At 39.3% G+C, this 22,384-nt stretch overlaps 1 protein-coding gene across 2 annotated transcripts in view; it reads left to right on the top strand.

Moving 5' to 3' along the window:
* c2cd2l (c2cd2 like) overlaps nt 1-19,149 on the top strand; it is a 29,821-nt gene extending 10,672 nt beyond the window's left edge. Inside the window, exons 3-15 of one of the 2 annotated variants that reach the window (XM_012867155.3) lie at nt 9,532-9,627; nt 11,157-11,276; nt 11,582-11,692; nt 12,262-12,375; nt 12,530-12,626; nt 12,723-12,855; nt 13,180-13,244; nt 14,941-15,062; nt 15,306-15,477; nt 15,572-15,670; nt 15,971-16,065; nt 16,997-17,210; nt 18,274-19,149. In XM_012867155.3, coding sequence (XP_012722609.3) covers nt 9,532-9,627; nt 11,157-11,276; nt 11,582-11,692; nt 12,262-12,375; nt 12,530-12,626; nt 12,723-12,855; nt 13,180-13,244; nt 14,941-15,062; nt 15,306-15,477; nt 15,572-15,670; nt 15,971-16,065; nt 16,997-17,210; nt 18,274-18,527 — 1,692 coding nt within the window. In that variant the 3' untranslated portion in view covers nt 18,528-19,149. Of the gene's footprint in view, nt 1-9,531; nt 9,628-11,156; nt 11,277-11,581; nt 11,693-12,261; nt 12,376-12,529; nt 12,627-12,722; nt 12,856-13,179; nt 13,245-14,940; nt 15,063-15,305; nt 15,478-15,571; nt 15,671-15,931; nt 16,066-16,996; nt 17,211-18,273 lie in introns of both variants that reach the window. The other variant, XM_012867153.3, reaches the window with a different exon arrangement.
* Nucleotides 19,150-22,384: the final 3,235 nt, after the last annotated feature.

Below are 22,384 nucleotides of genomic sequence, written 5' to 3' on the forward strand. Positions count from 1 at the left end.
ACTAATGATTTAAAGACAACTAGACCTAAATGGTAATTAGATGGAAATAGAATGTAATGGAAACATTTCAACAAATAATCCACCCAACCACCCAATTTTCCATACCAGTTTAATCCTTGCAGGGCAGCAAGGGACGGTACCTATGTCTGGCTGTTAGTGGGCCAGAAATTGGGTACACATTAGACAAATTTCCAACCCATTTAAAGATAAATGTACAATTAAATAATTGTTCACACCGATCCAGAAATCAGTTCAAAAGGATATAGCAAGGAACTACATGCCTATTGCTATCATCCCTGTAGTGTATAAAGCGCTGGATAAGGTTGTTCCAGATCAACTCTTAGCACATCTGGAGTCAAACCAACTGCTGCATCCACAGCAGTTTGGGTTCAGATAAAAGTATAGCACAGAAATAGTTATGCAGTTGCTACACGCTGGAACAGATAAACTTACTAGACAAAGGTAATATTGTTGGTGGTGTTTTTTAATACCTAAAAAAGGCTTTTGATTCTGTGGATCATTGTATCTTATTTACAAAAGTTGATGACTTTTAAAATCAGCTTTGTTATGGTTTAAATCATATCTTGAAGGAAGACATCAGTGTCTTAAGTTAATGGGGTTAAGAAATATATTGCGATATAAATTTTGCCCATATCGTCCAGCCCTAGCAATGGTCTACTCTAGGCAGATCTAGTCATATGGAAAATTTATATATTATTCTTCTCTTACCTTTTTTTTTAAACAGAGAAAAACCAGGACAGGTGTTGAAAATTAGCATGTTTGCTATAACGCTTAAAAACAATTCACTTGTATTGTCTATATTAAATAGATAAATAGATAAGATTTTATCCATTTTATGATTGCCTCTGTAAAAAAGAGAAATAAAGAAATTGGATAGGTCCTTTTGACGGGTTCTTATTTGTTGAAGCGTTTCATCTCTTCCTTAAGAGACTTCATCAGTCTGACTAACAAAGTGTCAACAAACGTTTCAACAAAGAACAACCTAACCAACTTCGATTTCTGTATTTTTCTACCTGGATTATTGAGATGCATCAGGACAATTGCCTTTAGAATTTATCAACAATACTTAACTATCAATAAATAGACATGGAGTGGTTAGATACAGAGGTAGAAAATGTTTTCTTTTAGCAGTACAAAATGAAAATGGCCAGGACAAAACGGTAAAGCACAGGTAATCAGGGAACGGCTTGGGGATGGTGTGAATTGTCCCACACCATGTTTTCTGTTGTGTTTGACACCAATGTGTGAATGAAAATTTTATTAAAGCACATGTTGGTGCTTTCAGTCCTTATTGTCATCGATCTCAGGGCTGGATGTTGTTTGACCAGTGAGAGAAGTGATGATCCCCCACTTAGAGGAAAATAAATGTATGTCATCCTGGCCTGGCAGATGAGCAGATGGTTGATGGTAGACTGTGAATTAGACCTTTGTCCACATTTCTTTACCAAACAGTGTTGAAAGGAGATTTCCTGTTAGAGCAATTGCTATGTAAGCTCTTTGACATTCCTAAAGTAACAAGATTTAGAATCACCAATAACGACTAGTGAACAGAATCTCAAGGCTTTAGTTTAATTGCCTTGAAATGTAGGTTAAGTAAGGGGCAAATTTTGGTAACTTGTGATGTTTTCCTTACTATTTCCAGTTGCTGCTTTTTCTAATGTACAGTGTATTTCTAAAGTGTGCACACCCCTGTAAAAATACAATGTTTTTGTGGTGTCAAGATAAATAATTGATCAATGTGATGTACGTTCTGTTCAATTCAACTATGAAACAAACAAATCTGATGATTGCATATTGTGCAAGATCTTAACTAATAGTTCAATGAAGCAGCTTTTGATCCGGTTTTACCATTACGTCTTATTGGGTGCATACCTACCATTATTATTCTGAATCTGAAATAAAGTTTAACTGTCTTAGCGATTAAAGAAAAATATGGTACAACAGTATCATTGGAGAAACTAGAAGTTTCTGCATTGTCACTGTTCTGCAATAATGGGGAAACAAAAACTGGTCAGGGAGGCTGCCAGGAGGCTGACAGCAACACTCAGAGGCTGCAGGAATTTGTAACACACATAGCTGTTTTCTTCACTTCGGGACAAATCCAGTGGGTGCCTTTTCATCTGAAGAAAACATCCAAGCCTGGCTAAAAAGGTTCTAAGACCTTGTGTGAGAACGTATAAAAGTCTGATAAAACCGAACTTGAATTATGGGCCACAATTCAACAACTGGCTCAATAATAAGAGTCAACTTTCAATCTGAAAGCTGGGGGTTCCACTCTAGCTCTAGTATAAATGAGTGCACAATTGTAATTGTGACTTGTGATTTGACCCATGTGAAAAGTGTTTTGAGTGGTTAGTAATGACTATAAAAATCACTATATAAATTAAGTCAATTTAACCATTCAAATTTCACCCAAAACTGGCAATCCTGTCCTGTGCCCTGCCTCTCGCCCAATGACCAGTGGAGATAGGCACCAACCCAACAACTCTGAATTTAAAAGAAAGCCATAGCCACAGTGAAACATAGTGGAGGCAGTATCATGATATGGGGTTACCTTTCAGATAGAACTGGGATTTTTATCAGGGTGTGTATATTATAATCAGGTTAGAATTTTATTTTATTTTTTTTGCATTAGGGGCCATTATTTGACAGTAAGCTGACAGGAAATCGGGTTGAGAGAGAGGGGGAAGATATGTGGAAAATGTCCATGGGCCAGGACTCTAATCTGAGGACTGAGGGTCCGAACATGGGTCGTGTGCTCCAACCCTGTGCCTGACACCAGTCATTCAAAAAGCCTGAGTTTTTTTTATCATATTATTTTCTCAGTACGTCCAAACAAAAGTTCTAATCAACATAAGAAAGACTTCATTAAAAGAAAAAGTATGTTTTGGAGTGGCCTTCCCAGAGTCCAGAACTAAACCATACATAAAATCTGTAGGATCACCTGAACAGGATTGTGTCGAATAGATATCCATAAAAAATATCTCAAAGCTGAATCACTTCTGTGCAAGCTGTGGTTCTTTGACTTTGAAGACACGATTTGGTGATACTCAATGTTACAGACTGGATTAGCTTGCTCAGAAGGACTGACAGACTGGTCAGCCTAGACATGCAGAATATAAAAAAAAGCAATATCTTCGGCTGACACAAGATGTTGAGCAGTCATTACGGGGTGATGGAGGAAGACATAACGGGGAGCATCTGCTTGGAAGGAAGCTCCCCGTCCTCTCACAATCTACAATTATAAAGAGCCTTGTGATTAGCTTTGAAACGCAGTTAATTTGAATGGCTACCAGTTGCCGGAAGATTAATGCCCTGTGATTATGCTCAAGTACCGTGGATTCCTTCCTAGCGACAGGGGACATTAGGCACTCGGAGTTCATTTAATATGAAAGTGCAGGAAACAAACCTTTTTATCCTTCAGTCCCAGCTGTGGGCGAGATTAATCTTCAGCAGTCGGATGTACTTTAACAGCCACATTTTACTGAAGCGGTCAGTTCCCTGAGTGTGAACAAATCTGGTTTAACAATAAAAATGATAAACATGTAATGCATAGTTTTAAGTTGATATAGCTTTTGAATATTTTGCTTGTATATGTCAGCACGGTCATCATCACGATATAAATATATGCAACACTGGGATCGCAAAGGACTGTTTGGATGAGATGTGTGGAAGGCGATTATTATTCAAGCACCATATATTCGGGTTCTTCACACTATATTTTTTCCAGTTTGACAAACGGCCGATGGCCTTGATGCTCACACGTGATAAAGGATTTATTGACCGTGTTGCAAAACCTCTCACTGAGTGCAGATGGGCATTGTGATGGAGGAAACAAAAGAGAAGCATGAGAAAAATGTGGCCACATAACAACTGACCCACAATCTTTCAAGAATGTTGTGCAGCCCTAATCTCACATGTTTCCTCAGCTTCTTGTTTTTGGAGCCTTAGTTACAGTCCATCACAGCTCATTTTACAAATTGGTTTGGTAGTTTTGACAGTAACAAGAAGCTGGTAGCAAGAATTTGTATGGGATTTAATCATAACTAGATATTCACTTATTTTTATTACATATAAATAATCATTTGAATTATTATTGAAGTACAATTAAAATTTTAGAATAAAAGGTAATTCAGATGTCAATGGCATACTTGAAAAAATGGATGCAACCCAAACAATAGGCCAAAGCGGCATTTCTCAGTCTTATTTCCTCTTTCTAATAAAGCCAATGCCTTGCTTGGAGCATAATTCTAAAACAAGCAGGCATCACTTAGTTCAGGATAATTTCAAGATCAGCGCACAATGCAGAAAGCCTTAATGTTTTGGATAAAACAACAGGGTAATAATTGAAGTATTCTTTTCATAAACCCAAGAAAGCAACACATCTTGCTTTTATTGCCAGGCCAGCTTGGCTAAAAGTTCAATGCTCTATTCGCTGTATATCAACTAACGCAAATGGTCAAGTAATTAGAAGCTGAATTAATTAAAATGTAGGTCGGACTAACCTGCCGTGGCAGCCACTTGGAGCATTTGAATGTCATGTTAGCAGGATAGTAAGGAAACCAAGCGCAAAGACTGTAGCAGAACCAGAGTCAAGGAACAATAAAAAACAAGGTTCTTAAACACTGAGGCATGACTGGAAAATGACAGCTATGGCAGAATAAAAGCAGGGAAACTGATGGAGGGAGACTAGTAAACAAAGGGAGCCAAACTAAGACTCTAAAACCAAAAGGAAAAAAGCCTGCAACTAACTAAGGAGAATAAATTAAAATGCATTGATGACAGAACACAAGGCAAAACGATAACATGAGAAACTAAAAGCAAAGCAATGATCTGAAAAAGCTCAAATGGCAATAATAAACAACTGAATATGGCAACACATTTTCAAACAATAGGGAAGAAACACAAAAGAAAACCAAAACACCTGTGGATCATGACATTGACATTTCTAAATTGAGGTAATCTTCAGCGGTGCAGACAAAGCGCCTGCATTGCCTATCATGCCATTAAGTAATGTGATTTTTGGGTCATTGCTGCAACAGTCGAGGGTCACTTGCATAAATCCTGTACCAGTAGCACATATATGTGGCACGAATGGTGTCTCTGAGTGGTGATGGTGCTGCCACATAATTTTTTAACATGTCCAAATAATCTGTGACAGGCTGTTTTAGCTAAAGATCATAATAGGTATTTGACAGGACCACATGAAAAGGAAAACAGTGCTGGCACGTTACCTACTGAAAGTTGAGTATCTTTGTACGCCATAGAAATACATGGTAGATGCAGAGTTGTGCAACAGGAATATTAATTGCCACTGAATCCTCACTTATTGTTAGAATAATGCATTTTGGCTTAAGTTTCCTACCTTGTTTTAGCTCCACACAGAGCATCTGCATGTGTGTAGTCAAAACTCATCCAAACATGGCACATGACTATATCACATGAAAACACCACTAATCTAACCTGTGGCATTTGTATACTGATGTTTATAATGCATGATACGGCATAAATGGTAACTTTACACACTTTATTAACAAAGATCTGGACAAAGTTCACTCTTTGGGACTTAGTTTCCTATTATAGTGTGGACTAGGAGGACTGTACTCTGTTTTAAAAAAGTCGACTTGTCAATGACGGAACCTTTAGGAAGCTTTAAGAAATAAATAATGGTTTGCATCCGGCGAAAACAGAACTCATCATTCAGGCTTTCATTCAGCCACCTAGGTAAGACAGGTTTATCTGCATTTATGTTAAAGGAAGTATGTGTGCACAAACGTCTAAAACTTATAAACTCCTAAAGCCAGTTCAGTCACAACAGGTAGATTGAAACTCTTTAACCGAAGCACTTGAGCTTTTATTTTCATAATTCCATTATATTGCAGTTTGCATTACAGCTACATCACACCATGGAAGCCATGTTCCCCAAATGTTTATTTTTATTTCAACGTATATGTATGGAAACCTTCAGTTTAGCTAACATGGCCTTTGTCCTTCCAAGTGTTGTTTTTTTTTTTCATTTGTCATTTACAGTCATGAACCTTGTCTTCTTAAAAATGAACAGATTCCCCCCAGCAGGAGATCCCTATTTGACCGTGTGTGTCTGCTCTACAAAAAAAAAAGCTGTTTATTTGTTGTAGTCTTAGCCTTGGATGCGCACCATAAACAGAAAGCATAAAAAAGGATTCATCAAAAAGGGTCATCAGAAGCCAGAGGGCCGGGGTATTTCTGGCTGACCCACATGCTTCTCAGAACCAGCTGGACCCAGAGGGAGCGATGCTGACAAAACTGAAATGACACCATGGGATGTCCTTAGGATGCTCTCTGCGCACTTGTCCTTCACATGCACACTCCCCACAAAATCCCGCCCAGAAGTTTGGGAACCCTGACAAAATATTTTGTTCTGTGATTGAACAGGACCAAATTTTTTAGTTTGGTACTTTTTATCCAGCATAAAAAGTGTAAGTGTAAGCTACATGCTGGATAAATACAAATGCAAATAGTTGATACTCTAAAAAGAAGGAAAGCTTATCACTAGACCAAAGTATCTGCACAAGCTCCTAAAAAAATGAAAATGGATGATAATATACATGAATGACAGGACAGTTATTGTGATTATAATACTTCTTATTTCAGTAAATCTTAAAGATTGAATTACCTCATGTTTAATTTGAGTGTTTCTCACGTTTACGCCATCATTAGAGATGAGATTTCAATTCAAAACTAAATAAAAAAATGCTTTGCTCATCACAAAGTGAAAATATTGATGTAACTCATATCTGAGTTGTTGTAGATGGTGCCGGCAGTCAGCGCTTTCTTTAAATTATTATTATTTGTTTCTTGTCTGGCAATGTGGCATTAAGAATTGTTGCCTTAATGCCAAAAAGAGCCCAACAGATTTCACTTTCACATGTGGAGCCTTACTGCTTTCATCATTGTGTTCTGCTTGATTTATATGTGCAAGAAGTTTTATTAGATTTTATGCTGGGACTATTTCATGTTCAATGGACACTGAAAAAAGGAGAGAAACAAATGAGACAAAATGCTAAAAGGGAGAAAAGGTGGAAGAGAAAGAGGAGATGAAAGGGAGAGAGCAATATATAACATTATCATTTAGCACTTCTGTCATTTTTAACCAGTGTTATACATTGCGCTGTACACGGTCCTTACTTAAACGCATTAAATTGAGACAAATACATTGTTTGTAGTAGTTAACTAATCGTAGTTAGCGTTAAACAATTAGCAATCCAACTGGTTTTCCAACTTGCAACAAGACCATGCTTAACTGGGGTGTGGTTTCATTCCTTGGTCTTGGCTCAGACGCAATATTAAACTGTAGTTTGTCTGTGGCCTTCAGAATGTTTTGTTTCGGTGTCACGTCGGCGCTGCCTTTTAAACATTTGAACCGTGAAAGAGTTCTGCACTTTAGCTTGGCACATAAACAAAAAAAACTTTAAAACAACTCTCTGTGCCAAAGACAAAGGCCCAGACAGAAAATATTTGGTACTAGTAAATATAATGTATCACACCTAATGAATATTTTTATCCTTAGCAACAAGCGATCAAGTAAGTCTTTCGTATTTCACCCTGCTGGAGTTGGAGGAATTCAAAATGCTGCAACACACAAACGTGTTTAGAGTTTTAACCAGTTGGTGAGCTGGCGGCATTTCTGGTTGGAGTTTTTATTCCCGTTGTTAGAAGAAAAGTATGTTTGATTATTTTATGACTCCCTTCACTGCAGGGTGTGGATCGTTGTATTTTTTTATATGATCCTTGTGATAGACTAGCATCCTGTCCAAGGCTCCTTAATGACCTCCTGAGGACCTATACAGAAAAAAAAGTGGATGTCTAGACAGTAGATGGACACACTGATGAACTAATGATGCTCAAGGAGTAAAAATTCAGACGAGATGATTAGCACAAAATAATAGAAAAGAGAGACTACGATTCTGGTGAGCCAACCTTCCTTCAGGCTGTATTGTAATGTGATCCATGTTGGCAGCGTGGCTATAGTGTTTCCTGAAGACATTTACGAGAATAGAAACTTGTCCCTGCTTTTTTTTTGTCAACGGCTGCTGTGTCTGACACAGATCTGTGCTGAAATGCAATAAAATTTGTTTTTTTTTCTTTTCTTTTTTTTCATTTTGAAGAAAGCCATAGTCGGTGGCCCAGACTACGTATCTTCTCAGATGATTCTCTGACTCTCACCTGTTTCCCTCCTCCCATCTCAGCTAATATTTTGCCAGTATCTGCCTCCTATGATTCAGTTTTGCTCTGACCGCATTTTTGCAACGATTCTCCTAGAATATGCTTTCAACAGCAGCCACCTAAACTAACGATCAGTAATCCATCCTATATTTTCCGACCATCTGAATAGACAGAACGAACGCAGAACTGTGCAGCTTTTTTTGAGCCGGCCAACCGAACACAGTCAGTTGTACACACCCGTCATGTGACTGTCGTGCTCGTCCGGTTGAACCTATGTGTAAGCCTGCAGCGTTGCATTTGGCCTTCTGCCTGCAACACTGACACACATACACACACACACACACTCTCACCATAAACTTCATTATATCACCCTCAGCACTTCTGCCCCGCCTCTACTGTTGCGTTTGACATAGATTGGACTCGGACCCAGTGGAACATATGCTCTGACAATAGGAGGTTTATGTTTTCTCACTTGCTTCATCTGTGCTAGTTAAAGCCGTCCAGCTGAACCGATCTTTTGGCGCACAGGCGCAGAAGCAATGACCGCTGGTGTTTCCATGATTTCCTTGATCCTCTCTTTGTTAATGAGTTGTAAGGGGTATCCTCCGACCCGGACTTTACAGGCAGGAAATGGAGCCGTGCTGTACGCATGACTAAGCACTGACCGATGCAATTTTTCTAATGGATGCTGCCGGAACAACTGACTCGCAGGATTGGCTGAGGTGCTCCAATTAGCAGACATTTATTGAGCAGCAGTCTGTATAGATTTCTAACGTTTTGTTTTCGATTACTACCAGAAAAAGAGTTTTAGGTGCGTTTTTACAAGCACGCTTAGGTCCAAATTATCTGAATTCACTAATCAACAAAGCTTCCTTTGCTTCATTCATGCTCTGCAAGGCATGTGAATGCATAACACCGGCCATTCTATTATCTTAAACGTTATCTTAGTTTAGCTAGCGTTTTGTAAAGGCACACATTTGGAAATGTTTAATTTGAGAAAACGCTATAAAGTGGATCTGGTATTCCTTGCTGGCGTATCTACAGTGATAACATGGTTTCTGCTTCTCAAAGATACTGTAATCAAAGAACCTTCAGTCACCTCAACTGGCATCAAATAGGGTTTAAATTCATTGTTATGTCTGACCTGATTTACATTTCAGATCAAATGAGAAGTGAGTTTGGCTGTTAACCTACAAGTGAAAGGCAGAGTGTATCAGGGTTGTTCCTGCCATCCCCACCGTGTGTGTCCCCTTTGTTCCTCATGTCATATTAAGGACAGTTTTTTTCCTTCTCTTCCTCCTCCAGAGTTCCCTCCAGATAACTTTTGACAGCAGTCTCCAGTTAACCGCTGGCTCTGCAATAGAAAGCGTGACCTGCGCTAACCGGTCGGCGAACAAAATGGTAAGAAATACAGCGTCAGTCGAAAGTTTGGAGACATCTTCTCATTCAGTGGTTTGACTTTATTTTTATTATTACGTCTGGGAGCTCCTTCAAAACTGATGGGAAAACATTTCTGATCGCTCCCTCGTGGGATCAAAACAAAGATTTAAAAGATGTTTGGGTTATATATTTCACAAGTCTTTGTTTGCTACATAATTATATATACTTTGACTTCAAAGTTTGGAGGTCTTCACTAGATATCTACAATGTAAAAAAAAATAAATAAAGAATAGTCATTGAATGACAAAGGTGTGTCCAAACTTGACTGGTACATTGTGCACATATAATTACAAAGCTTTCATAAAGCCTTTTTTTACGTCTCCTATTAATACCCAAAACTTCAATGTATTTTCTTTAGATTTTATTTGATTCGCATAACTGTAATATTGAAGGAAAATCATATATTTTTTTAAATTTTGATAATAAAAATCCGAACGCTGGAGATAGGCACCAGCAACCCCCGCGACCCCATGAGGGATAAGCGGTTTGGAAAATGGATGGATGGATGGATAATAAAAATCCTGAAAAACTGGATGAAAATTTGTATTCAGCCCCCTTTACACTGATACCCCTACATAAAATCTGGTGCCTTAATAATTATTAAAGAGAGTGGACCTGGCCATAATTTAAGCTCTAGAGCCAAGAGGGCAAATGTCACACAGCCCAGGTTGTGTGTTCTGTCAACAGGACAAATCTGAGTCACACACTTGGTAAGTTTGGCCTTCCTGGAAGAGTGGTGAGAACAAAGCTATTGCTAAAAAAAATTTACACCTTGTCTCAAGTCATGTAGGTGACACAGCAAACTTGTGAAAACCCCGTTCTGGTCGGATGAGACCAAAATTAAACTTTTGGCCTTCGTGCAGAACGCCATGTGTGAGGGAACACTAACATCAACTATTATCAGCACATCCCATCATCAACACGGCGAGTCATGATGATGGAAGCATCATGCTGTAGCGATGGGAAAGTGAAGCTGGTCAGAGTTGAGGGGAACATGGATGAACCTAAATTCAAAAATAAACATATGAAAAACCCTTCCCCGATTTTAATTTGTAAAAAAAAAAAAAAAAAGTCTGAAAATCGCATATTTTCATTTGACTTCATACTAATGCGCCACTTTGTGTTGGTCTATTACGTAACAATTAAACACATTACAGTTTGTACATCCGATTCCTTAATCCATCATACATCCAGATAGTAAAGACCAATGATTTTCCAGGACTTATATAAGAGGTATTGCAGCTTAAAGTGTCCAAATGGGATTTTTTCTTTCTGTTATCATTACCTTAGTATTTGTGTGAATACTTTTGCGAAGATAAAGTCAAGTAAGCTGTGCGATAATGAGTGATATTTGCTCCAGACACAGTTTCTCTTTCTCACAACGAAGCTTGTCCTGTATCATCCGTCCCATCACGACGGATGCCGCGTGTGCAGAGTGAAACCCGGGATAAGTTTCTGTGACGCTTGTCTCCCCTGCTCTCCTTCTGCAGGTTCTACACTGTAAATGCCGAGTAGACACACTGACGTTTCCTGTGACTGTGACCCAGCAGTCACCCGCTGCTGTTTCCATGGATACGTATCAGATCACTACTGCACCTATGATGGCGAAGGTATGAAAGCACAAGGACAGAGCTGTTGAAGCTTTAATGTTGACCTCTAAAACATATGTGAATGGCAGAAAAGTATCAAGATTCCTAGCCAGAAGTGCTATTACGGGCAAAACGACTTTGTCATGACCCTGATTGTAATAAAATGGGTTATATTTTGGATGCAGTGCACAGAATACTATTTCGATTGTAGTAAATAATAGACTACTCTGCAGAAATGGTTGTCTTTTATCATTGAAATGCATCCCTGTTCTCCTTGCTGCGCGCCCTTGCATTGGATGGGTTACCCTACTGTCCGTCTCCATCAGGTGGAAGTGTCCCTGGAGGAAGTGGAAGACGAGGGCTTGCTGATATCTTGGACTCTCTCCAAGCAGCCATCGTTTTCTCTGACCGTGTCCCCGTGTAAGCTGCAGAGACAGGTGAGAACATTTGAGACCGACGCCGCGCTAATCTGATATGCCTGCAGCCAGTGCAGGCCTCGTTTTCTGAGACAGCGCAGTCTCTGCCGACCAAAAAGCAGAGACCACGCATTCAAATAAAAACAAAACGAAGCGCACGCCATGCAAATGCTTCTCTTGCTTTTTTTTTTTTCTGCTCAAAGTTTTCCACCAGATTCTTTTTTTTTTTAATAAATCTCAGTGCAACCCATTAGGATTTGCATGTGAGTCACCATTCGGCCCATTTAACTCATCGTGAGTCACGGAGGAAATGCCACTCTGGAATATTGTTACATGAACATACAGGCCGCATTCATCTGTGGCGACCACACGTTTACCTTCATTAATTTATTGCATTAATCAAGACAGCCGGAGTTAGAAAACAATGCTGCAGAAAGGATGGACAATGGAGAAAATTGTACCATTTTTAATATCATCAGAAATTATCAATGAACATGAAAGCAGGGTTTGTTTTTTTTTGCTGTTTCTGTTCATCTCTACGTCGTTCAGCGTCATTAGAGGAGATTTGGGTGCTCTTTTTACCTTCTCAGGGCTCTGAGGCAGGGGCAGACTTGGACATGATCAAAGGAATGGTGGAAGACACTCTCTTCAGCGCCCAGCCGGCGATGATCCTCAACCTCAAGCCGTCTGTGTCTCCTAGTTTGGTGAGAAAACCGTTTCACTTGCCACCCGAGGGACAACTTAATTGTTATCTATTTTTTGACACAAATGAATGCCAGAGGCTGACTTCTACTAATAGATTATGGGTTTACGGAGATTAAAACTCTGCTCTGCACTGTTACCCCTGCACACTCCCAGTCCCCAGTGGACCACCTCTCAGTGGGAGCCAGCTCCACATCCCATGGATTAGCGAGACGGCTCCTTCTCCAGCAGTTCCGAGTGACCTTAAATAAAGGTCAGCTATTCTCTCCCTGTATCAGATCATTTCCGCTCAATTTCTTTTTTTCTGCTGAGTGCTGAGCTCTCGCTTTCTTCGCTGTGCTGTCTACAGGCCTGTGGTCCAGATCGGGGGAGCTCTGCTGTGTCCTGAGTTTGGACCAGCCCCCTGCAGAGACGAGAACCCGCTTCTTGCCTGTGCCGAGCAACCCCAATGCTGCTCTGGAATGGAGCGAAGACGTTACTCTGTAAGGCTCCACGGTTGCTTATAAAGCAATAAATGATCGTGTTTTCCTCTCCGTCAGCTTCCTTGTTTTGTGTGTCGTGATTCTGCGAGAGCTGCGACAGATGTAATTCATTTCAAGCACTTACTTTATATTTAACATGGGTAAAGATTTATCAGCATAAGAATCACAAACAAACAATGAATTAAACGAGTATAAAAGACTCTCATACAAATAAGTATTTAATAAATGTATCGGACAGTGTTTTGTGTGTTGGCTCTTCTACATATGTTCTGCTGTTGAGCTGTCCCTGGCATTCTGATGCAGTTGTTTTTTTATGCGTTTAAGGGAGCTGGTCCCGGAAACCAAAGAGCTACGGATCAGGCTTTTGGAGCGGAGCGGCACAAGAGAGCGTAAGGAAAAGCTCAATACCAATTTGTTACTGGCAGCCGTCCACAAACCTGATCAGCAACATTGTTAGACTGTTTAAGCAAAACCAGCCCTGTTTGAAAAGGCACAGCTGGCTGACTCGCTGTAATAGACGATGTAGGAAACGCTCCCAACATAGTGCCCTGCAAAAGTATTGATACCACTTGACTGTTTCCCCCAGCATGATCTCGTACAATATACATGGCGTTTTAATTTTTTTTTACACATTCATATTTGAAGGGTGTGCTAGGCTTTTGCATTCGCCCCAATGCCACCAATTGCTTTCATAAATCATATTTAATTTATTTTAAGTCTCAGGATAAATTCAGTTCATCTTTGAAGGCCTCAGAAATTTGTTAGGGAACATTTGTGAACTAACAGCATCAGGACGACCAAGAAACACTACAAACAGGTCAGAGATAAAGAAAAAAGTCAGAAAAGGGAAAGAGTGGCACAACTACAAACCTACCAAGTTATGGTAGTTGACATAAATAGACAGGCCTGGCAAGGAGAGCATTAATCAAGAAGCCCCCAAGAGGCCCATGGTAATTTTGGGGTAGCTGCAGAGATCCACAGCTCAGGTGGAAGAATCTGTTGTTAAGACAAATACAGTATAAGTTGTGTGCTCCACAAATTTGGACTTTATAGAAAAGTAGCAAGGAGAAAGCCATTGTTAAGGAAATCCATTGAAGGTTAATTTGCAGTTTGCTACAAGCCAGTTAAAGAACACAACAAACATGTAGGAAAATGCTCTGGCCAGATCTAAAATGTAACTTTCTGGCCTGTATGCAAAACACTACGGTCCTGACTACTGGTACAGGATTGTTGTACCGTTTCTGTTAACGCATCTACATGGTAACATTTTTAATTACGATGGTTGTACACGACACTATTAGAAACATAAACAGGGGTGTAATTGCCCTGCCACGCCACTAGTAGCCGATATGTTCTTTGAAACTCAACAAGATGCACAAATGTGCGAAGGAAAACTATCCCTCGCCAATTCCCTGAACACATAATACGCAATGTGAAACATGGTGGTGGAAGCATCACGCTGTGGAGATGGTTTTCTCTAGCAGAGACAGAGATGCTAGTAAGAGCTGATGAGACAATAGATGGACCCATATACAGGGAAGGAAACCTGGCCGAGACTGTAAATGACTTGAGACTGGGACAGGGATTGACCTCAACAACACCCCTAAAAATATAGCCAGAGATGCAGTGGGATGGTTTAGATTAGGGCCTATCCATGTGGCAGAATGGCACAGTCGATGTCCAGACTCAAATCCAATTGAAAATCTTGGGCAAGACTTGAAAATTGTTGTTTAGAGAAGCTCCTCATCAAATCTGATTGAGTTTGGCCTTTTTGGAAAGAAGAATGGGGGGGAAAGGTTAAAGTCCAAATGTGCGAACCTGGACTTGCAGCTGTAATTCAAAATAAAATTGAAAACCATGCATAATTTTTTTGTCCATAAAATTGTTAGCCACTTTATGTTGATCTATCCCAAAAAGTCCCAACAAAATACGCTGAAGTTTGTGGGTGTAAGGAGACAAAATGTTAAAAATTCTTAGAATTACATTGACGGATCACGTTTTTTTTTTTCTTTTTTTTTGCTTTAAATATTAAATGGCATACCACTCTTTTTCATTTGGGATACTTTTTATGCTCAACCCTACCAGAATTTCTTCCGGGTCACACCTCCATCACCCTGAATGTTCAGTCTAAAATGCCGACCGGGCAACATGTCCTGTGTCTAAGCCCTGGACCTGGCTTAGCACCAGATGCTACCATCAGCACAGAGGTGAGAGACAAGATGATCTTCCTTTCTTTAAAATTTTAGAAAAGTGTTTCAAAGCTACTTTCATGCAATAGAATTTTTTTTTTTATCAAAAATTCTCCTTAAACTGACCATTTCACATTAAAAAGTGGATTGCTTGTCTTTTTGCAGACGACACCATGTTCTTCCGAACGTCTTTGCACAACTTTAATTTTTGATAAATGTTACAGCTTTACCTCTATTTAAAACATTTTTTTATTCCTCTAGCTGCTGTATGTAGAAACCGAGGAACCTCGCAGTTCCCAGAATTCTTTGCCTATTCGCTCCTCGTTGACCCCAACGAAGAAGGTCGACGTAGATCGAACAGTCATGCCAGATGGCACAGTTGTCACCACCGTAACCACCGTCCAGTCGCGAATGAAGCTTGATCGCAGCCCAGGTTTGTCTACAGCGCTGAGTATTTCATAGCGCTCTGTTAGCTGCCAAAGATTAGTAGCTGTACAGGTGTAACACCATTGATTTCTGCCTTTCAGGTGATTCCCCGCTGTGTTCACCATCCAAAGTGGAGCTGAACGAAAAGAAAGTAGCTGTGTTGGCTGATGAAGGAGGCAGCAGCAGCCCCAACCCGAGCAGTGAGTTGCACAGTGAAAACCAGACATTGTTTTGCAAAACAGATGCAAAGAAGAATAGGCAGCAAGCAGCTGTGCAACACGAGCGGAGAGAAATGCACTTTTACTTTTTATGGACTCTGCGTGGGCGCTTCTCTTCAAAAACCTTCTTTTGACGCTCTTAGTAATAGTGCATCGCAAATGTCGTGTTTAGACAAAGCCTAGTTTACAGTTTATTAGTCATAGTCTAGCGCTGATGTAGATCTGTGTGTTTGTGTTGCTCAGAGAGCAGCCGCCTGTCTAATGGCCTGGATCCCGTTGCAGAGACGGCCATTCGGCAACTGACAGAGTCGGCGTCCAAATCGTCACGGAAGACGCCAACAAAAAGGAGCACGCTAATCATTTCCGGCGTGTCAAAGGTCAGAGAGTCAACGTTGTGTCCTACAGAATATGTGATTAAACTCAGAGACATTTTATATCTGTCTTTTATGACCCACATTTATTTTGACAAAATTTGTTATTTTCCCACAATTTTTCCAGATTCCTGTTCGCTTTTAACAAAGAAAAAAAAAGATATTTCTAACTGTTTTTCTAAATATATAAGTAGAATATCATGACATGGAGCCGGGCGATGTGTGTGATCCATATTTAGTCTTCATTTACATCCCCTCCAGTTAATAGTAGAATGGAGATCTTCTGACCTGACTTTTGCCTTAAAATCATTAGAAAGTGTCGGTTTGTGTAAACGGTGTCTAAATAAGGGATTCCAGATATTTTTAGAGCTTATGCACAGATTTATAATTACATATAGAAATACATATACAGAAAAAGTGTAAAAGTATTCATACACCTTGAACCTTTTCCTGTTTAATTGTACGACCACAAACTTCAGTGTGTTTAATCAGAATTGCATTAGCATTTGCTGAAGAGGAGCAACCCCACAGTATGATGCTACCAGCGCCATTTTTTTTTTTTACCATGCAGCTGATAAAAAAGGCAAGAAATAAAAGTTATGAACAGAATCGGTGACAAAGGGCAACCATGGCGGAGTCCAATTCTCACTGGAAACGAGTAACGAGTAAACGAGCCGGCAGTAAGTCGGACAGCGCTACTATCAATTCTCCCACCTGAGCTGTGAATCACTGCAGCTCCTCTAGCGATTCCATGGAGCTCTTGGTCCCTTTTGTCTTGGAGTTCAGGTGGACAGTCATGCCTTAATAGGTTTACAAATACCTTTGGAAGGTACTATAATGTAAAAGCCAACAGTCCAGTTCAGTGTTATATGCCGGTACCTCTTTCTGTGCTAAGCAATAACGCACAACTTCATACTTCACATTGTTTTCCCATCAGGTTCCTCTCACCGAGGACAACTGCGCTCTATCAACCGGCTACGCGGCCGCCATGGATGCGGCTATGCACAGCAACCACTTCAGGGCGGGCCATCACCAGGACCCGGATGAAACCACGCCCTCTGATGCATCGGAGCGCCCCTCTGTGGACGACGTGGAGTCTGACACCGGTTCCGCTGGTGGCTTGGAGACCCGGAGCCTGAAGGACCATAAAGGTAAGTTCAGAGGAAGAGGTATTTTAAATGTTCATTTTGTAAACTGAGAGCATACCTTTTCTTATTTTCCTTAAAACATGATTTAAATTCTAGATTGATTCATTTTATCCTTTTAGTATTTTGTGAAGAGTTGTTTTACCCACTGAGCTATATTATACACTGGAGTGCTGATTTTGCCGAAAAACTGAAGTCACTGGCCGCCATCTTGCTACTCCCTACTCTCACAGAATCCCATAGGATTTGCTTGCAATAACAAGCAGTTTTCTGGCTGAGTGAAAACGTTTCACTGGTAATTCTACAGTCAGTGGATGTACTAACACTGTCAACTACTAGGAAAGTAGGTGCTGAAATATTTTACGTGTTATTCATATTAAATATATATATATATATGTGTATATATAAGTATGTGTATATGTATATATGTATATATATATATGTATACACATATGTAAATATATGTTTTTGTATATTGTTATTTATATATTTATAAATGTTAAACATATATATTTAAATGAATAAAATGCAAAATATTTCAGCACATGACTTTCTCAGTACGTGATAGTTTTAGAACATAACATAAAAGTATATGGCATTTGACATTTTAAAAGTCTTAAGCCCCCCCCCTGAACATGAGAAAATCCTCGTTATTCGATGCTGTAGTGCACATATTCCCTAGTTACTGGGAGAAAATAGGGAGTACCAATATGGCGGCCGGTGGCTTCAAAGCGACTCGTTCAAACAGACGGTGATTAGCACTCCAGTGTATAATATAGCTCAGTGGTTTTACCCATAGACATATATAAAGATATTATATCATGTCTATGGTTTTACCTAACGCTCGCTTTAATTTACCAGTTGTTTACAAATGACTGGTTTAGCAAAGACTGCCCTCTAGAGGCTGTACTGCAGCATGTGCAAAATCTATATCAAATTGCTGCTCAGCATACATGATTAGTCCTAATATATTAAATCAGAAAAATGGTTCGTATCAGGACTCAGCCAGGTATTATGTGACGCTGCACGACTGACTGATGTGTTTTCCTTTGTGCTGTCTGCTCTGCAGTGGGCTTCCTCCAGAGTGGCTCCAAGCTGCTGTTCCGCAGGAGACACAGAGAGAAGGAGCCCTGCCTCAGCCAGTCCCACGAGGACATCTCCAACATGGGCAACAGCTTTTCCGCCCCGGCCACAGGCACCACCCGCAAAAAGTCCGGCAGCTTCTCCCGGCGCATCATCAAGCGCTTCTCTTTCCGCTCGTCCCACAAATCGAAAGGCAAGACTGCGGCTTCCAACGGAGGAGCGAGCTCTGTGGATAACTGAATAATATATCACAGGAGTCACAGCAGGGATTATTTAAAGGGTCTGTGATTAGACTTTGACAAGATGACAACCCCAGTGGGTTGCAACCTGCACTTCTTGAAGGGAAGATATTTCTGGGAGGAAAACTCTCTAAAATGAATCTAATGAATCATGAGATGGATCTAAAAGGGGGAGAGGGAACTCTGTCTTCTTTGAGGAGAAATCTGCTGCTCATTAAGAGGAAAGGAAAAGCTAAAGTGGATTTTTTTTTTTTTTTGCGCTATTTAAACACAAACTACAGCGTTTGAATGCGACGGGTGGTGGAAGTAATCCGAAACTATACGATGGTGTAAAAACGCTGGTGTGATATTACTGGATGCACTTTGGACTTAGGTTTTCTTTTTTTTTTTTTTAAACGGCACTTGTCAAATTTTGAAGGTTGTAAAAAGATAATTTATCATTATGTGTGTCTCACGAAATGTGCTATTTATTTTATCCTGCCAAAAACAAGTCATTCTATCTAGACGCATTACTCTGTAAAACAGTGACATGGGCGTGCTTTTCTATGCAAATTTCATTTTAAATACATTATTTAGGCAACTTAACAAAAAAAAAAATCCCATCTCAGTTGAACTGTATAGTGCATTCGTATCTGCTTTAAAAAACAAAACAAAAAAAACTTGTTTCATGTTTTAACCTATACCCTAAATCAGAAAAGAAATAGTATTTATAGTAATTTTGTGTTATGAAGTTGTTTTTGTGAAATATCATATATTAGATTCATTTTTGAAATTTCAGGCAAACCTCTCATGCTGGACAACGATTTTATCGACCCTAAATTTGAATACGTCAGTAAAAAGTCTCATCGGTAGGTGAACACAGGGACTTCCTTATTGTAAATACTTTCTTCACTGTGCAGCAACACTTAATGCTCCGTGTTAAATGCCTCCCAACACAATATTTCTTTACAGTACATCCAGCTCAGTTATTACCACATGGTGGCCAGCCAGAAGTTTTCATATTCTCATTTTCAATAAATGTGCTATTAGTGTAGAGCTTATAATGAAGCACTTGAACCATTATTTTTCAGGGTGGGACAATCATGCTCTAATGAAATTGAATTAAATTGTTGAAAACTTTGGATTTGATGAAACATTTTCTAATCCACAGAATATAAAAACGATATATGCACATATACATATATATATATATATATATATATATATATATATATATATATATATATATATATATATATGTATATATATATATATATATATATATATATATATGTATATGTATATATATATATATGTCCGATAATATTTGGATAAATGTCATTTGGCAAATTGCACCTTGATGGTGGCACACTATTTGTAGGTTCTGTAGGTTCAAGGCTCTGGTATTGGCCGTGGATATTTGACCAATCTTCTGGGCAAGGTTGTTCGGGTTCTCTAGCTCTCTGTGAAATCTGTTGTTTTTTTGGCACAGACCTGCCTTTTTAACATGGTCCTTTAATTTTTCTGTAGGTATAATGTGGAGACCATTTAGAAGCTTTATAGTTACTCTGCTTCATCCATTCCAAAACAAGTTGTTCATGTCAACCGCATAGATGCTGATTTCACATAAAGTTCCAACCCACCATCAACCAGCACCACTGGCAACTGAACAGCCCGACAGCATGATGGTACCATCACTGTGCTTGGTGTGTTTTTACAGTTAAAAGCCTCACCTGGACTCCTCTAAACATACTTCCCTGTCATTGAGGGTAGATATCTTTGTTTTTTTCTCTCTCCCTTTAATCATGAAACTTTTCTCTAGGATGTAATTAACTTGACTATGTAGATAGCAGCTAATTTCAGTGGAGCTTGAAGCTGTCTGTTTCAGACCAGAGGCTTACTTCTTGGTCGGCACCCTCTCTTGGTGTTCTTGTAAATAACTGCTTTACTGTGGACAGTTTATGGTGGTCCTTGGCTTGTGTTTGAACATCCTACAGATAATTTTTTTCATTTGAGGTAACAATTTTGATTGAGTTTTTGAATCTAGGGTATACAAGTTGGTGTTCCAAGGGGACAATGATCCCAAACACACATCGAAATTGCTTTGGTAATGGATAAAGCAAGTTTACATCAAGCTTCTGGGACGATCCCAACGTCAACCACGTTAAAATGTATGTGACTCTGAATAAACGGTCTGTATGTGACAGGAAACTAATTGATTTGTGACAAAGAGTGGTCGAAACGAAGCCAGATTTATGCCAGAAACTTCTTGGTGGCTGCGGAAAAAAATGGATAGTGTCATTTTCTTTTTAATATTAGAGAAGGTGTAAGTAAATATTTAAGCCCGTACATCTATTTTTGTCTCTGTGTGGATTAGAACAATTTCACAGGTTCAGGTTTTTGTTCTTGTATTGAAATATAATTGATTCCACCCAGACAAACAGCATGCATCAAATCACTGTTAAAAGATTCAGATAACGTTTAGTGCGGATGTCGAGTGTATATAAACTTTAGAGCTACACAAACACAGCAAGACCTAAACTTGTAGTGTCTCAGTGAAACGTTTATTGAGTTGCTCAGCTCAGGCAAAGTGAACAAAGTTTTGGATATGATTGTGTGTATGGAACAAAAGAAACTGCACTCAGGGCTAAAAATTCAATTATTAGTAACTGTATATTGGCAAACAAGGAAAACCACTGCATCCATCAAAGACTAACAGGATCAACATGTGAAACTACATATTTTCAGCTGTTTGTGGGAACATCTTTGAAGTTACTGCAATAATGTTTGGGACATCAGAAGAACCAAATTAAATCATTCAATCTTCAGGGTCAGAAGAGACGTTAAGGGATCCCAAAGATGGAGGCACCGCTGTGTAAAAAAAACATGCTGTAAACAAAACAAAATGAAAATGTTTTAGAAGAGAAAAAAAGCCACTTCCTTGTCTCGAGGCACCTCTGCAAGACTGTATATATAAATGTGACTTTTATGTAAGAGGGTGGGGGCAAATTTTAGAATACGTATGAACTCTATCATACTTTGAAAATCGAATTTATTGCAAATAAATTATTTTTCAAACATCATGTTGGGTTTTAATTTTATTCCTGAGGATTAGTTTTTCTTTTGGATGAGTTTTTGTTTCTTAGAAAAATATGTTTTTTCAGTCTTAATGTAAACTCTGTACATAGCACTATATGGGTTATACTGTTAAATGAACCAATTTTCTCTTATTTACTGACAATGTATTGGACATAGAGGACATCCAGTAAGCACCGTGTTTGTTTCATCAGATGTAAATTCACACTGAAACCAGTTGATCACTTTCAACAGGTCAGCAGACAACAGGAAGAGTGGCTAGAGCGGGTGAGGGGTATGCATCTGTGTGTCAAACCTAAACGAGTTCCTTTGTGTGTCTCAGCAGAGGTGGATGGTTTCTGTCCAGAAGATCTCTTTAAAAGTGCAGGATTGTCGGCCGTTTACACCTCTGCAGAGTTGTTTCAGACCTCTTGTCATTCTGATTCTGGACTACTCTTGGAGTGTTCTGCTCTTGTCCACATGCATTTTACCCTGTGAGGACAGTCCTCTTGGCCCTTAAAAAACACTAAGCTACAAAAATACTGTTTACCCTGATTTCTCCTTGTAATACAAGTAGTCTTTGGACTTTGTAACACATTTTTATCTTAAACATGGGTTTTTGTTACATGGAACTTACCTTCCAATCCTTAAACTGTACATTGTTGTGAAAATAGAAAAGTGGGGTTTCACAAAAAGGCTAAAAAGAGCAAATATATACTTTTTGTGTCAAAAACTTTTTTTTACGCTAGTCCAATAATCACAGGAATCATGAAAAACATGGTAAACAATGTCATACATTTCATT

Source organism: Fundulus heteroclitus, chromosome 11 (genome assembly GCF_011125445.2).
Source record: "Fundulus heteroclitus isolate FHET01 chromosome 11, MU-UCD_Fhet_4.1, whole genome shotgun sequence".
Lineage (NCBI taxonomy): Eukaryota > Metazoa > Chordata > Actinopteri > Cyprinodontiformes > Fundulidae > Fundulus > Fundulus heteroclitus.